A 17,621-nucleotide genomic window follows, 5' to 3' on the forward strand; every position below is an offset into this window, starting at 1 on the left:
TTATAAATAAAGTGTTACCTTGATAAGAGAGAGAGAGAGAGAGACTTAAAACACTGTATAGTCACATTGGAACAGAAAAAAAATTTCCTTCCTAAAAAGTTGGCTGCTTCTAACTGCCCACATTTGCTTAGCAAGATGATTACTTTGATTAGGTCACCCCATCCAGAAGGAGCATGAAGTCCGTAAGTGACAGTCAACCCAAATATTTTTTTTCTACAAGAATATCTTCTGTGCAGCACAAGTACGGTATTCTGATTAATATTGCGTTTGTGGAATACGAGTTAAAAAAAGCAAAATGCACTCGCTTTCAGCCATTCCAGGGGGCGGCCATTTTGTCACTTCTCTCAACTGAAAATGACATCACAGTGGCTCAGGGCTCAGCTAACGACCAATCATGGCTCAGTTTCAGAAAACAGGTGAGCACACAGCGAATACGCCCCTTAGTGCATCGAATTGTCTGACTCGTGAGGACAAAGAGGATCTTAATACTACTGATAGCAAACGAGTGGCTTTCCCTTGCGTCTTAATAATAATAAATAATAATAATAATTTGCCCTTTATTAGTCCCACAATGGGGAAATTCGAGATTCGAACCCAGGCCTCCTGGGGAGACTGGGTCCTGAACGCGGCGCCTTAGACCACTCGGCCATCCTGGCAGCCTCTTGAACCCTACTAGTGGCACCAGAATCTAATTCTACTACTGCACTATAGCAAAATATACATTTAGCACACACAAATGTACAAAGTACAACGAGTCCTAAAAAAAAAAAAAGTGAAAGTGTCCAATAGTGCATTAATACGGATTAACGACCATCACCATCTCGCATGCTGTGACACACCTTGCTTGTTAGCGAAGTACTAAACTTGTGACCCCATTCGATGTCCATTACATTTTAATGAGTGCGTCGTTAATGCATTATGCGAGGTGGCGAGCGCACACGAGGAAAAACAGTCGGGAGAGCAGCGGCAGTAGCGAAAGGAGCCATGACAATCCCCTCGGCCTGTCTGGCAGCCTGTCAGACTTTGTGCGTCCTCTTTGGGATGATGCAAAGTGACAGCCATGGAGACAGTGTGCTGGGGGCCATGTCCTTGCTTGGTGGAGACTGCAATCATCAGTCCCCTCCCCAACCCACGTCTAAAGTCAACCGCCGCCCCCCCCCCTTTCCCCCCTGCATGCATGCAACCCCTGCAGCACTCTGCGACCTACATCTGGTGTTGGAAAGTGCAAGGGGGGTTAAGGTTGGCCCAGGCCAGCGCAGCATTCATGCAGCATGTGACACGTGTGAATAGAAAAAGTCACTCTCCTATGAAATAAATACCCCCCAGCCTCCTAAAGAAGATGTATAGCAATGAATAAAAGTGCGAGCAGTCGTAAGAATATACACTCATGCATACTCTCGGACTTAAGAGGATGCATTTTATTGCTTTGCTCGTTCGACTGCACTGTAATTTAATCATGCAGACGCTCAGGTCATCCGTGTAAAGAAAGTGCTCTCTGCTTGTTAGTCTGATTATATCTAGCGGGGACATGGAGAATAAGCACATTGTGTGGGTAATTACAGTCATGGCAGTAATTCGTGTTTATTTTTTAGTTTGTTTTTCTGAAGAAAAAAAGCAGCAATAAAGCATGTCATTTAATTTCTCCGTGGTAGGTAAAGGTGGGTAAAACCCATCCGGAATTCCCTTCCAGACCACTAGATGGAGCCTTTATTCATCTCAGCCGTTTCTCTGGACCATAACGGTCTTGTTAAATTTCAACATTGAAATAATTCTACTAATTGGTGGGAATCCAAAGAAGAGTTATTGAGGCAAGTTGAATATTTTGACATTACAAAATAAACCCTGTGCGTGTTTAAAGGATATGCCTACACAAACTTGCTTGTAAATATTAACGCGAGTCTGATGGGCGATACTGTACTGACGCCGTGTAATGGCATAAATGCCCACTAAGGGGCGCCAGTGCAGGAAACACATAAAACAAGATACCAAATAGCCCTTTCCAATTATTGTGTATGTTGATATTCCAACGATTTAGATTTTTTTCTTTTTTACATTTTTCTTAGGGGGCTTCTAGTCTACCCCTGGTCGGAGCAATTAGCTTGATGTCATGTCTGCTAAATCAACTCACGAAGCGCACTTTTTTCTCCCTTCCTCTAGATGGCTATAACGTTTTTTTCTAACAGGATTGCGTGTATGTCAAGATAGAAATATCATAATTATGAGGATTTGAATCACATCAGTGATGTGTTGTTTAAACAATGCCGATAAATTCAAATCATTGAGGTTTCACACGTGATTCATCAGCTCCAGGGCCAATCCTACTGCAAATCACAAACAGTCCTATATCCAGTAGGTTCATATGTTAATTAATGATCAGCCAGTCCTCCGTCATTAAAAAGCGATTGCATAACTCTACCAGCTGGACACACACGCAACGTGTCCTTGCTTGTTGATGTTGCTGTGAAGTGAGCTGGAAAGAAAAGCATCTCACACCAGGACCATTTTGTACAGGCCGTACAGTTACATTTAATTACAAGCGGCCCATGCCAAATTGAGAGGAACCCAGTTCCTTTGATTAAAAATAAGTATTTAAATTTAAATAATCGTATCTTGCACATTGAAACAAATAAAAAACTGGATGAACGTAAACAAATCAAAGTAATCGGTCACACTTGATATTGAGGCTTTGATTAATTAAAAAAATTATTAATTTGGTGTAACCTGAAAGTTATTCACCTTCAAGTAATTATTTTTGATTGTTTATTAAAATAATTAAATTGGATTGACGGCACAAATTGAAATCCTTTCATTTGACCTTGAAAGCTTTTCATTTGTGTAGAAAATGTAATCTGATTACAGTATCCCCGTCCATTGTCTTTAGCGCAGGCCTCAACCCATAAAATGTTCTTGATTTCCTTATGCAATTGTTCAACTATAAATTTGTATTGGCCGCCAAAAGCATTTTTATCTTAGCACACGTTATATTTAAATAGTTCCCTCAATTTAAAAAAAAAAAATCAAGCCCAATTTTCCAACTTTAAGCACCAACCCCGAAAAGGTCTCTGCACACTCAGTTAACATTGATTCATCTTGATACTTGTCATTTTTGCAAACCTTTTTTTTGTTGGAAAAAATTAGTGGCTAGAGTGGAGCATCAAATCCCCTTTTTTTTTTTTGAAAACATATGGAGCATAAAGACGCACAAACGGCAACGGAGCACCAACCTTTGTTTTAAGATACTTACTTTAACCACCAGTTTCCCGTGCCACACATTTTCAAACGACAGAACTCAGAGTGTTCCTCCAACCATCCATTTTCTGAAGCGCTGATCCTCCTGGGCTCAATCCAGCCATCCGCTTGTCGTACAAGCTGCTATCTAGCGCAAAGCTAGCCGGGGTATTTTCATGGCGGCCGAACTCGCTTTGTCTGAGGCAAGCAACCCATAAAAAAGACAAAATATTCCTCAACACATGCAAACGCTTCCAATGTTTCGTTCTTGAACGTAGCGGGGTGGCACACAGCACATGCCTTCTCCCACTTTCATACATCAAACATAGACGTGACATTTGTGTGCGTGATGTGACTTAAACCTGGGAATAGTACTACTAGTGACGATCGAGATGTTAACGATCAGAATTTTATGTCACTAGTATTTTCTATTGCCTTAAGTATCGGTGGCTGATATCGGCAGCATCCACGAGTACCCGATACCTTAAAAAAAATACTTGGTATCGGTACTCGCCCGTCCCTACTATGGAGGGCAAAGATGGATCTCGTACTTGGCTCTTGAGCTGGTTATCAAGAAATATCAAATAAATCCTCAAACGGCTTTTCATAACCACTCAAATTGAAGTTTGAGTCATGCAAGATTAACAAGACCACGAGCAGCCTGTGGCTGAGAACATTTGCTCGTTTGCCTCCAAGCAACTCTCCAATCTTTATTGTGCAGCGCCGATGGAGGACATTTGCTTTGTCGCATCATTTACATAATTTACATCTAATAACATTAAAGCAGAAAGTGGCCTTTTTTTTTTTTTTTTTAAACTCTGCCGCTTGAAACAATCCTTGTGTCTGTGCATTTCGCTATAAACAAGCTGCCACTCCGTGTTCATATCCCGGGATTATGAAGCACAAAACAACTCAAGCCATGTGAAGTCTTCGCACGTCAATCTATGTATAGTAGATAATTTCCGGTATCTGTCCGTCCTCCACTGAGGTACCGTTATTGTTTCCGGGGGATTTGAAAAAGACAAATGTTGTCTTAGTCCCTGTTGCTGACTCCTGGGTGACTTTCTTCATCCCCTTCGTTCCGTAGTGGGAGTCAGGTCCCTAAATCGAAAATGAGCAAACAAGATGATTCGTCATGGGTCGTTTGCTCGATCAAAGTTGCTGTTAAGAAGTTGCGTCTCACCTTTAAGGTGGCGCATGCAGTATAGCTGATGTTCGGAAGGATTTCCACAGGCTCGGTGAACATTACCCTGAAGGTGTTGGATGAGCCGTCACAACTGAATCCGGTGTCGTTCTGGCCCACAGTAAGGTGTTTGTCGCTTTCCAATATCTAGAAAAGAAAAAAGAAAAGGGTGAGTTGTGACGTTCACAGCGGCGTGGCTAGCCTGCAAGTCTTTTAATGTGACTTCTATGTCCTTAAAACAAACGATTATCTCCAAAATGTATGCGCGCAAGACGAGACGAGATAATCATTCTCGGAAAATCACAATATTTTGACTGAGAGTCACGTCGTAAGGTTGCCTGTCCATATTTGCCTCGTCGTTCTGTCACATATTGAACAGAAAACATGACTGAATATTGTCAGGTTTAAAAGGTCCTGACGCCTTCATTAGACTGAATTAAATGCAGAGAACCAGAGGAATAACCAGGGAAGGTTTTGTCTTTTCTCCATCGCGATGGGAGGAGAAGCCAGGAAGTGAAGTAGACGTCTTGCCAGTTCACTCTCCCGCACTCTCACTGGCTTCTTCGCCCATCCCTCTGGACTTTATTCAAAGAAAAACGAAACCTATGGAAAGTGAAACTTAAAACAAGCGTGTGGGTGTGCGCATGTGTGCTGAAGCAATGATGTGCGTGTCTGTGAGTGTGTGTGTAATTATCATTGATACAAATAGTGTATAAAAAACATGATTAAAAATACACAAACTATTTACATACTCTCACAAATATCACCATCACGAATTTCAACTTGGGCAAAACACAGAGCGCTACAAATTAGAACTAGTTGAATCAAGCTCCACTAGTTGAGAGGAAATATTACCTACATAACATGTAAACTAGTGATGGGCATTCAGAAACCGAAGCTGCGGGCGCACATTTCAAACCCGGAAATAAAATTGCCGCGGAACACGGTTCCGACACTCCGTTCAGTCTGGAGAAAAACAACCGCGACGTCCGATGCAAGAACCGTTTCATTCTCTAAATGAACTCGAGTAAACCCTAAAAAGAAACGACGGTGGAGAATAAAAAAATCAAATTCTCAAACCATTTTGAATCGATTGCTTCAAATGGTTCATAAAAGCTTCATTTGCCCGTCACTGACGTATGAACTCTCTTCAAAATTTGAAACACAGTGGCGACATTTCATTTGCATCAACTCACTCAGTGAGCGCGCACTTGACATTTGACTTTTTGATGACTGCAATACCGCTCGTTACGTTCATTACACGTGACGTGTTCCGTTGTGTTATTTAGGGCACATTTCATCCAAGAAATTCTAGCACCCAGACTGCCGACGCATTGTCAATGACGACACGCCAGGTGCGTCATGTGTCATGTTAATGACATCACACATTAAAAACAAAGCAGCGGTTAACGTTACCTGGATGTTGACCTGATAGTCCGTGTGTCCATGGATGGACCCGTACAGACCAAAACCCACAATGGATATTCGTCGACTGACGTTGAATCTACATAAAGACATAATTGAGAAATGCAGGTGTCTGTGAACGGCTCAAATGTGCCTTTATTTTTTTCATCTCACCTGATTCGGTCACTGGTCCCGCTGTAGCCCCATCGACTCTCGACATGCTGAAATCTATTAATGCTGCATTCTTCTCCGCGGAGGCAGCAGCGGGGCCTGTCATTGTTGCTGGGCCGTGGTTTGGGGTTTGCTGGAATATACGGGAAGTGTAAAAAGAGATTTCACACATTTCCAGACGAGGCAAAACATTTCAACATGATCAACATTGATATACTTTTCAATTTGACTCGCAATGACCCAAAAAAAAAAGTCTGCATGTAAATCTGGCGACTGCATGAGTACAGTTCAGTTGTAATGAATTTAATAGAATATTATGTTTAAACTTTGAGTATTGTTTGTTTTTAAACTTCATTTTAGTACAATTTTGATTGGACTTTCATGTGCAATATATTTGACTTGAAAAGTTAAGTACAGTTTTTATTTGTTTCGTATATTTAAGTGATGTATTAACGTTTAAACTGCGCATGACTCTACAGTGACCTTAATAATAAATTAAACTTTTTAGGAATAAAATCCTCTGTTACATTTTTGACAAACACTTTGACCTAGAACACTACTGTCGTTACAGTTTGGTCATGATGATGGAACTTTGAGAACAAAGTGAGTATGTACTTATCTCACCTGTAGGAAACTTGTCCACACTCATGAGCGGGAAGCGGATGAGCGGCAGGGCTTTTCCAAGTACTTTCTGTTTGTTCTCCGAGGTTGCTGGAAGCTGTTGCCTGCTGCACTCCGCTTCGGCCCAGTGTACCACAGCCTCAAAGAGACGGTTCTCCCTGATGTTCAACGTGTCTCTCTCAAGAACTGCACATAGAGTGTCTGCAGCACACAAAATAATCATTAACAAGCAATAGTTATGGAAATGTTACAGTAACAGATGGATCTCTTACCAAGGTCGATATCAGTGAACCCTTCTGCATTTACTGCCTCTGCAGTGCTTTTGTCGATGGTGTCCAAGCAGAGGCTGGCAATCTGAGAGTCATCAAATAACCTTGCCTGCAAACGCAAGAGCATCATACATTTCGTCACAATAATCTTTTCAGATAAATCAACCCCCCCCCCCAAAAAAAAAAAAAAAAAAAATCATGATGGAGCAGTGATCATTTGCCATTTAGGTTGAAATTGTATTCGGAGTCGATACTAGTGATAGACCGATATGCTCAGCTGCATGTCTTATAGTTCAATGAAAACAAACATCGCTTTAAAGTTTACAACGTCAAATAGTTTTCTATTAGTTGTGAGTTGTAGTAGACTGACATTTATTTAAAGTTCAGCTAAGTCGCCATACTTTCCTCGAGGGAGCTCTCCCGTAGCGCATGTGATAGGCAGCTTATTGCTGATTGGCCGCTACAAGGAACCAACCAGATAGTGCTGTGGGCGGGACAATCTGCTTCTGCAGGTAGGGCCACGAGCACAGCAGAGAGAGCGAAAGGTATGCTACAGCGAGCCAAAATAAACCAGCGTTTAATTTATAGGCCGTGAAAGTTAAAAAAAATAAAATAAATAATCGGCAAAATGCCAAATATCGGTCTATCACTAGTCGATACCGTAAAGAATTCAAGCTGTACACTAATGTCGGTTATGTAAGAGCAGCTGATTGCTGACGCGATATGCTGCGATTGACAAATAACTCGATTAGTTAACCAAGGGTGACTCTTTGACTAGCAATATAATCACTGCCATGCCATTCTTGTCTGCACAATATTTGTCAAGAAAATGAACATTAAGCTCAGTCATGGTGCAAGTACGACCAGAAAGTGACGGCATGAACCTGCGTGAGGAACATGAATGCGTTGTCTGCTTTCAGGTGTTTGCTGACAAACTCCACACAGTGAGTGGCCAGAGCAGGGACAGCGTATTTCTTGGCTATGTTCAGAGTGGACATCGCAGTCCCTGGACCGATGTGAACGTCATCGGAGTACAGGAACCTGTGCAAAAGAACAGAGAAAACTTGCAGTTATCAATGCACGCCAACGTCTCACAATTTTTTTTTTTTTTTACAAACTGTAATAAAAACAACATTAAACAGAAACAAAATGTTCATGTGAGATGCACGTTTTATTTTTGTCAACTGAGGGTCACCATCCTTACACGCTACTATCTGTGACTTTGAGTGTGTGTGGCTTAAACAGGTGGGCCCGGCTTGGTGAATGCCGTGGGAGTCAATGACTGAGATTGTAGAGTTGACTGTTGTGAGCGCAAGTTGGCTGCCAAGTGGCTCACCATTGGCAATTCTGCGTGCCGACAGCCTGAGCTTCACTTGCGGCCACAGCAACACAAATACACTTTTTGTTTATTTTGTTACGGTTTGCTCAGTTAAACAATTAAAAGTGCACTGGGCGGCTGTGTCGATCCTTGCCCATTTGCGGGGCATGTCAATATAGCCGTGGTGGAAAATAATACCAGCTTGAGCAGCGTGCTTGTACGTTCGTAAAACTTTACTCTTCAGAACCTTAAAAGATGGTACTGGTCACTGAGCTGGCAGCCCAGGATTTTAGCTCAGCAGCGAGCGCTCTCCACTTCCAAGCAAGCGACGTGATGGCAACTCGGGTTCGAGTCACAAGCGGGCGGATGCCGCAAGGGTAAAAAAAAAAAAAGGGCAAGTAGTACGTTAGTTCGGCAATTATCATTTCTTTTTTTTAAGCACAAAATGATCCTAATAAATTGACATTCCCGTACCTATATCTGAAGGACACCTGAATGACTTTGGGAAAATAAGATCAAGGACGGACTGGACCGTGAATAATAATAATAATAATAAATTATTAATTAAATAAATAATAAATTCGAACCCAGGCCTCCTGGGGAGACTGGGTCCTGAACGCGGCGCCTTAGACCACTCGGCCATCCTGGCGTTTTGACTGTGCAGCAATAGAGGCCATTGATTACAAAGTGGAAACACAAGCACTAAACACGAAGGTGGCCTATGACACCGCTTACAAAGCTCTCCTTTCATCTCGTCACAGGCCCATTAATACCAGTCAGAGTCGGACCCACAGTGACAACTTGAAAGTCCACTCTGACGACTTTGCCATTAGAAAGACTCGCGAGCAACATGCCACTTCACTGATCCCAAAGTTGTAAACGACATGAGAGAGAGGAAGAACCGAAAACTGCCCGTAAATGTTTGGTCAGTCATGGCATTTATCTTGTTTACTTATTCATTGTTCAACCGGTTGCTTATTCCGATGAGTAACTGAAGCCTTTCTCGGATGACTTCAAGCGAGAGGCGGGATACAAACATGGACTAGTCGCAGCCAATCACAGGGAACGTGCAGACAAACGTTCACACCTATGGATAATTTGCTAGACTGTATTTCGTTGCCCCAGTACTTCCCGTCTCGTCTATGGCATTGAAAATCATTTGCCCATGTGAACACTAGATGGCAGTATTTAAAGTTTTTCGAGGCTTTGAGGAGAGCAAATAAAATGTATTTCCACTTTTAGCAGATTCTGAATTTGTTTTTAATTTTACTTAAGTCAATTAGTTGAATCACTACTTCTACTTTTAGCATAATTGTTTCTTACACAAGTACCTGCACACATACTAAAGTATAGAGTGTGAGCAATTTTGCTCACAATGCAGGTGTGCGTGTGTGCATATATATTTATATATATATATTTATTGCGTGTGTGGAGGTTTTGTTGGACTTTATTCATGTGAAGACACTGTTATTGATTCCTCACAATGATTTCCCTCGCAATATGCAGAACTTGATCTCAATAAATCTCTGCCAATGTTTACATTTTCAAATGATCACTTCTACAACATTCCTAAGAAATCACAGCAATTTTTTTAGAACATGCATGTGTATGGACTGTTCACGTGGTTCTTTGGGAATCTGAGGATTTGGATTATAGGGTGACATTTTTAGGAGAATCCCGAGAGGTCCCGTGAGATACAAGGGTGTCAATTTAACCGTCAATCATGGGATTGGGACGGTACAGGATAGAATATTTACAAGAGCCGAAGGAAGCGGGATTATCAAGTAGGGGAAAAACAAAAAACACATGCGTAAAAACACATTTTTAATGACTGGAGCTGACCTCCAAAACGGGAGCGGTACGGGAGTGGGAGTCATGCGCGAATGGGAGCAGGACGGAATGAGAGTTTTTCATCAGGATGGAATCGGAAAGGATTCATTTTTCTATGTTACGTTACTTTGTTGGGAAGGGATATTTTCTGTGGGACTGAAAATCCACTTCTGTTCCACCCTCAATTTTTTTTTATTTAATACTGTTTAAAAAAAAATGGGTGCAACAGGCTTGCTGGCAAAAATGGCAGTTTTCAGAATTGGTGTGTTCAGTCTTTGCACTGCAGCATTTAATTGAAAATCTGTCTTACTTGCTATTGTGTTTTGCCTCAACTAGCATTGGATAAGCAGTTTACTTATTTTCTATTCTTCGGATCGGTTAAATGCAAGAAGGCATTCACTGTTTCCCCTCCACATCGGAAGTAATAGCTACGCCCCTGCTAATGAGTGCGAGAAGCAGTGGGGAACTGCTTCAAAACACAACCATGTGCACCACCTGCGTCTTGTCGACCCACCTGAGCAAAGAGAGAAAAGCTGTTGGTTCGGTGTCGGGCAGCTCAATCTCAGCCGAGGAGGTCGCCATCCCCCCGTTGAACATGGCATCGAACACTCCACTGCCAGCGGCCAAAACGAACTTATGGGCCGGGATCCTCTGCGTCTGTCTGGCCTTCCCCACGACAAACCTGACGTCGCTAAGCAGTTCATTGTTGAAGAGGTACGATAAGCGCTCCTTCAAGGAGCTCTTCGTCGCCTGCCAGTTGTACGCGCCGGGCTCCCGGTGACCGGCAAGCACCGGCGGGGAGGCGGACGGCCCGAGAGTGGCGGTCGGGGCATTGGAGAGCGCAACTGGAGCTTCGCTCTGAGCCGAGCTGGACTCTTGGACGTCATTGTTTGACGCCGAGCCGCCACCGCCACCGCCACCGGTCGCCATAGACTCACTGACGTTCCCAAGCCACAACTGTGTTTATTGGATTTGGTTACGTGGTAGCCATTAAACTTTGATGTCCAGCCACCTGCTATCTATTAGACTAGCTAGCCTCAGTCGCGTCGCTCCAAGAATGACGTCGGCGGCGCGAACACTCAACTTTATTGATAAACGCTCACTTGACAAAAAACAATTTGATTATTTCACATATTTTACTTTCACCACTTGATAACAAAGTATTACAGAACAATACACCTTAACACAAATATTAGCGACCTCAGTTAAAAATACTTAAATATGACTTTGTATGTAATTAAATTAAATTATAGGACGTTTGTTTAATGCGTCCCATTTTATAAAAAGGTGCAACATTCATTTTGTATGTTGTGTGATCCCCTACTTGTGACAATGCCACTTTTAAGTTGAGTGTGCACCTAATTTGATTCACCCCCTTTTCCAGGGGCGTGTCTCGAGATTCTTTTCACTGGGGTGGCCAATGTGTCACAGCATTTCCCTGAGGGTGTGCAAATTTGATTGCTCGCAACCACCACTGTGAGTCTTACTGAGTAGACTTTATTCTTCAAACTGTCCACAGTTAAGGTTTTTGAGAGATAAAATGCACACATATGAACGTGTTGGGCAAAATGTGTATATGTTTGCATTTTATTTCATGAATTCATGGCTGATATTACTTCTTATGATATAACTGCTTTCATTACAGAAGGTATAATAAACAATGACTACTCATCCATGTTGTTTGTTTGTAGTGTCTGCACTGTGTGGCCAATAATAACATACGAAGAATGTGTGTGCGTGCGTGTGAGAGAGAGAGGCATAGAGCCACCCACTGAATGCGTGATCAACCATTCCAATTTAAGCATGTGGACGCAACTCTGCAGCTTTGCCATTTATTTTTGTTTAAATCAATGTCATCGCCATCCGTAGATTAAATATGGATTTTTGTGGTTGAATTAGTTGTTTTTTTTTTCATCATCATTATTTGAGGCCAAAAAAAGGCTGCCAAACGTTCAGCAATGAGTGCTTCTGCAGGAACTGGCGTGTTTGTGCTCTCTTTGATGTCCATTCCCATCTGCTACTTGTTCAACTCTCTTGTCTACAACAACAGGTGAGGTTGTGAGTGTGAACTTTTATTTCTGTGGTGCTTTGACCAGATAAGTATTATTTATTTTCGTGCTGCTTACAAGAGCTCTCCTTTGTGTATAACTTGTTGTCCACTTGTTGTCTTTATAGCGCTGAAGCTTTCTTCTTTGCTGGATGTGCAACATTCATCTTTCTGGTCATATCTGCCCGTTTTATACAGAGGAGAAAAGCTCCATTAGATTCTCTTTTCTACGGTAAATAACCTACTCATGAATAGTTGGGTCGTTTTCTGTACCACACATAAAACTTCAACCATTCACTAAAAACATAAATGTACACTTGTGTTAGTTGCAGTTATCCTGATGCAAAATGTAACTGTCGCCGTGGTAATGACCCTTCCAATGTTTTGTGGCGTGAAGATTTCAAAATATGCATGAGGGTGCAGCTCAAATGAATCTGTTCAGTGTATGCAGTCCATGCGTTCTTCAGTGTGGTGAACTTAATCATCGGACTGGAGCAGGACAACTTCATCGATGGATTTGTGACTTTTTACCTGAGAGAGGCAAGCTTCTTGCTGTTCCCACTGCAATGTTTTGAGTTCACATTTTTCTTACTTCTAAATACCGCTCTACTTTCTCAGGCAGATCCGCACATTAATACAGCGCATGGTCACATGATGTCCTACTGGGACGGCTGTGTGCATTATCTCATGTATCTTCTCATGATCGCTGCAATTACTTGGGGGTGAGTGCTCTGCGGTGTCCACACGCTTATTTATTACAGCGGAGTGGACGTGCTACACCGTATATGCTTCTAACAGCTGAAGGTGTTGTGTGAAGCATATTGAGTTGCCTTGTGGATGAAATGTGCTGTATAAATAAAACTGCCTTTCCTTGCCTGTACAGTATGAAAAATTAGTTTTTTTTTCTTTAGGGACAACTTCAGAGGTATTGGACTCTACTGGGTAGGGTCTTTTGTTATGCGCTCCATTATCTACCTTCTCGGGAATGCTGTTGGTAAGTACAGTAATGTGTATTGTTTTTTGTTATTCGATTTGTAACTACTCACCCAGACATGTTTCCTTTTGTCTTGGTTGTAATATTTCATCATATTTTGTTGGTTGCCCTTTATTTCCTTGATGACATTCCAATAATTTTAATGAAATGCAATTTTTGAAAAAAACAAAACAAAAAAACACTTCATTTTTTATTCATCGGACTGAAATTTAATAGTGAATTACAGTAAAATAAGAAAGCATTTGGTGGGTTTCAAACTGGTCTTCTTTTTTTTATTGTTCATATTTCATTTGCCGAGCAACGTAATTGTCCGAGTAATGTTTGACTTTCGATTACCATTAGAAAAAAAAATGTGCTTGCTAGAAATTGTGTTTCTTCTTTAAGTCTGTCGACTTTCAGTCATCCAGGTCGTGTAATCTAGTAATTTACTTTGAATGAAGGCTACAGAACATTTGTCTTCGTTTAATTTTTTTGTTTGTTTGTTTTCCAAAAACTTTTAAAAATGACGTCTGCATCTATGCTCTTAGGCTAATGATGTTCTACTTTGTCCATATTTAGATTTGTAGGTACCTTCACATTTTTTTACTTTATTAGTTCCTGTCTACCTGTTTGCATATTAACAATCATTCATTTTGGTTTCTATGAATTTTCATCCTTCAATGATTTTCTGTCTTTTCAAGGAAAATATGGAACTGAGATGGGTCCTCTCTTCTTCCTTCACTTGCTGTACATCTCAGTGTCTGTTTGGGCTTGTTTTCGCATCTTCAGCCATCCGTCCTCAAAAATTGTTGAGTTGACCGTAAGTTAGATATGTACAGTATATATATATATATATATATTCTATATATATATATATATATATATATATATATATATATATATATATATATATATATATGTGTGTGTATGTATAAAGGGAATGAGGCGAGCCGCTTCCATTGTATGACAAGTCAGCTATTTCTGATTCAGATTCCCTCCCACAATGACGCAAACGCCCCTTTGTACCTGCACCCTTCTAACAAAATAGAAAACGAGAGGAAATGCCACCCATGAATGCACTCAGACTGTGTTTTAATTAAATTAAAAATAGAGCACAAGATGGACAAAAAATGTAAGGTTAGGAAATGTCAATGTTTTGATCATTCAACGGTGAGAAATCAAAACGCCATCGCAAGCCAATGAAAAGAATGCGTCTATAAATTGTTTCCTTTTTATGAACTTGTACTTGATCTTTGATTTGATATTAATCTGTCTGATATAAATGAAGTTGCTTTTGTCATTTTATAAATACGTCTCTTTCTCCACCAGAACATCCAGGAAGCTCAGAAGCTGACATTGTTCCACAGACCTTTGGACCTGTGTTTTATTATTTACCTCATCCCAGCTATGGCTTTCTGTGTCTTCAGAGGTCTGGTAAGAAACACAAATATGATTGAAGCACACAAACACAGAAATGTCTCTCCATTACTCTAATAGTTGGTGCTTTAGGTTGCCCTGGACTGTTCCAACACATTGTGTCAGCACTACGCTCGATATTATGAACCATATGTGAAAGACCCGTCGGCCTACCCTAAAATTAACGTAAGTGTACATGGGTGTTACGAATACCGGGTGTGCCAAAAGCCACTATAGCACCAGTTTGATGTATTTTGGCTCGCTGTAGCACACATCTCTCCCCCTCTCCCTTTCTCTCTCTCTCTCTGCTGTGCTGGTGGCCCTGCCTGCAGAAGCAGATTGACCCGCCCACAGCATCTGATTGGTTGATGAACTATAAGACATGCAGCTGAGCCTGGGAGCTATGTGCACTTTTTGTTAGACTTTTAAAACCAAGTTGTCTGTTTTCTAACTTCTAAAAAAGCTTTACTATGTTGTAAATCAATAAATCAATAAAGTATTCTCTTATTTATCTAATTGATATATTTTATTATTGTTGTATTGCACTGGAGAGGGGAGCTCTCTAATCTCGTTGCACACTTGAGTACAATGACAATAAAGGGATTACTGATTTCTGATTATTTAATAAAGATGTGCTTAAAGGCATTTAAACTAAGTCAAGTTTTGGAGATTTTATTTTTCAAAATTTTGACACCATTTTAACCCTTTTTTGAATCAATAAATATCGGCTTCAAATATCAGTTATCGGCCTCCATGACGACTAATAATTGGTATGGGAGAAAAAAAAGGAAGCGTATGGTGGGTTTTGGGACACCATGTCAATTTCTACTCCAGTCCGATTACCTGTTTCTAAAGCAGCAAATGAGATCATTGTTTTTCAGATGCTGGTAAGCATGTTGTACTCGGGCCCATACTACGTCATGACTCTCTACAGCTTGTTGGTTCCAGGATGTGAGTGGATGCTGGACCTGACTCTTGTGCATTCGGGTGCAATAGCACAAGTAGGTATTAGTTAAAGATTTTTCAAAGAACAACGCTCAATAGGAAAGTGGTTTGGTTTTCTTTAGTAATATAGGAGTCAACGGTTGTGTATTATTATTATTTTTTTGCACGTGGAGAGGCCTCAGACTCTCAGTTTGTTGCATTGTAATCCACTCAATAATCAACCCAAAATGATGGTCATGAAAATGTGCAATAGAACAATCCCCCCAAAAAATACAAATATGTTGTACGTGCAGCTGCATATGATTGACCAGTTTTTAGAAATACATGCAGATGCACCCAATAAGGATTGATTTCAATATTTGTCATACACACTGCACCGTTTCTTCTTCTACTAGGCAATGCCGAGGTCAGAATTAACAAAAGTATCTGCACTTTTGACTAAATCTGGAGATAATTAATCTGGCCAAACATGCTTTGCAGTGGACGCATGGTTAACTTGAGATGTTTTTGCATTCAAACCACACCAAAAAGTTGGTCCGAGTAATATGAGTGGCAGTGTGACCCAAAGAGAACAAAGCAGCTGTTGTGACGCGTCACTCACGAGCAGGATGAGGATGGAAGCTGACTTCAGACCAGGAGGAATGCTGCTATTGCTGCTATTCATATAAATGTCAGCTGTTGAACAAAGCTAAAAATAGGCCTGCTGATGCCTTGACAACCGTGGTTGGATGAGACTTGACAGCCCCCCCGACCCTCGCCATTGTTGGGTCAATAAATCATTCCTATCTGGATCAAACGCATAATAAAAAGGGAACAAACTACCTGCTATTATAATTTCACTTGTGGCTTTTCTGCGTTGTCCCATTGTTTTCTTTTAAATGGTCATAGATCATTATTAAACCAAGAAATGTTTCCCTTTGCTACTTAAAAATGTTTGCAACCTGTGATGAATTTATAGTGTTGACCAGTGGTTATCAAACCAACTCGGCTCTCCATGTAACACCCAAATTAGCAACATTGAAGGAAAGTGGCGGAGTAGTAATCCAAAATGAGGTAGAAGTTTTATTCCTAAAAAAAATAAAATAAAATTATTATTATTGTTAGCAGAGCTGGGCACTTGACCCTTTTTTGCCGGTCAGTCCCTTGCCCTCCGGCCGCGAGCTGGCGAGCCTTATTCATAAAAAATTGTCAGCCCCCGACAAAATACTGTTGGGAATAAATTGATACAGTTTGATCCAACACATTTTAGAATTTAAATAAATACCTCATTTAAACTAGAATGAAATACAATAAAATATGACAAAACATCTCCTCCCCTTTTTCTTCATTCCCTCCCTCTCTTTTCCCACCAGGCCCAGTTCTCTCATATCGGCGCCTCTCTTCACACACGGACGCCGTTCTCTTACAGGGTGCCTGTCGACAACCAACCTGTCTTTTTGCTGGTTAATATCCTGTATGCTGTGGTGCCTCAGGCTCTCTGTTACCGCTGCACTAGCAGGCCTGCCTTCTTCCTCAGGGGCACGCCAGCCAAGAAAAATGCATGAGCGTTATAGAGGAACTAGAGTCTTTCATATAAAGACTGGAGTAGTTAGTTCAGATGAATTCTCAAATTGTTTTCCAAGTAAATCAGGGCTTAGTGATGGAAAGTAAAACATTTTAAAACATGCTCCAATGTTTTGGAGCGCGTACCTTCATCCTGGAAGCATTGTCGTGGGGTGGAGAGCTGCGGTCTTGCACTGACAGATGCTTAGTGAGCAAATTAGATCACTGTACTGTATTTATATCATTACATAAGTCACTACTTCCCTCATATTTTTGTAAATATTTTTTTGCTCTTTTCATGGAACAACAGTGAATAAATAAAAATTTGGAAATGTGGTGTTATCACTCTCTTGGAATTGTGATCAATTGATTGTTTTTTTTTTATGAGTGTAAGTCTACACCATTTTACAGGCTATACAATACACTGACGAGATTACATTGCAGCAAAGTTTCATTTCAACAGTGTTGTCTAATGAAGGATAATGAAACATTTACAAACGAATGTGAGGGGTGTGCTCACGTTTGCTGTTGTTGTTGTTTTGTTTTTGTATTAATCCTGTGAGGCAAATAAACAATGTTTTTTGAAAACTTAAAGCTATCTGTCTGTTGTTTGTTTTGGAAAATCGAGTAATAGTTTTGGAAAGATTTTTTTTTTACTTGGACGAATTGAAGGA

General features: G+C 40.9%; 2 protein-coding genes across 2 annotated transcripts; one reads left to right on the top strand and one right to left on the bottom strand.

Moving 5' to 3' along the window:
- Positions 1–3,904: 3,904 nt before the first annotated feature.
- On the bottom strand, positions 3,905–11,095 carry LOC148337617 (BTB/POZ domain-containing protein 1-like). The gene is made up of 8 exons (XM_088295352.1): positions 10,539–11,095; positions 7,761–7,917; positions 6,880–6,985; positions 6,611–6,808; positions 5,990–6,119; positions 5,828–5,915; positions 4,412–4,558; positions 3,905–4,329 (listed from the first exon to the last, which is right to left on the bottom strand). Exons 1-8 carry the CDS (start codon positions 10,952–10,954, stop codon positions 4,171–4,173), a joined length of 1,401 nt encoding a protein of 466 aa, XP_088151478.1. The 5' UTR covers positions 10,955–11,095; the 3' UTR covers positions 3,905–4,170.
- A 691-nt stretch (positions 11,096–11,786) lies between these two features.
- LOC148337618 (transmembrane 6 superfamily member 1-like) lies at positions 11,787–17,519 on the top strand. Its single transcript, XM_088295355.1, has 10 exons — positions 11,787–12,074; positions 12,200–12,303; positions 12,514–12,611; positions 12,690–12,793; positions 12,983–13,065; positions 13,746–13,864; positions 14,374–14,478; positions 14,554–14,646; positions 15,342–15,461; positions 16,758–17,519. The coding sequence occupies exons 1-10, from the start codon at positions 11,983–11,985 to the stop codon at positions 16,947–16,949; spliced, it is 1,110 nt and encodes a 369-aa protein (XP_088151481.1). The 5' UTR covers positions 11,787–11,982; the 3' UTR covers positions 16,950–17,519.
- The last annotated feature ends 102 nt before the right edge of the window (positions 17,520–17,621 follow it).

Source organism: Idiotropiscis lumnitzeri, chromosome 5 (genome assembly GCF_059441095.1).
Source record: "Idiotropiscis lumnitzeri isolate Australia: NSW breed Sydney's pygmy pipehorse chromosome 5, RoL_Ilum_1.0, whole genome shotgun sequence".
Classification (NCBI taxonomy): Eukaryota; Metazoa; Chordata; class Actinopteri; order Syngnathiformes; family Syngnathidae; genus Idiotropiscis; species Idiotropiscis lumnitzeri.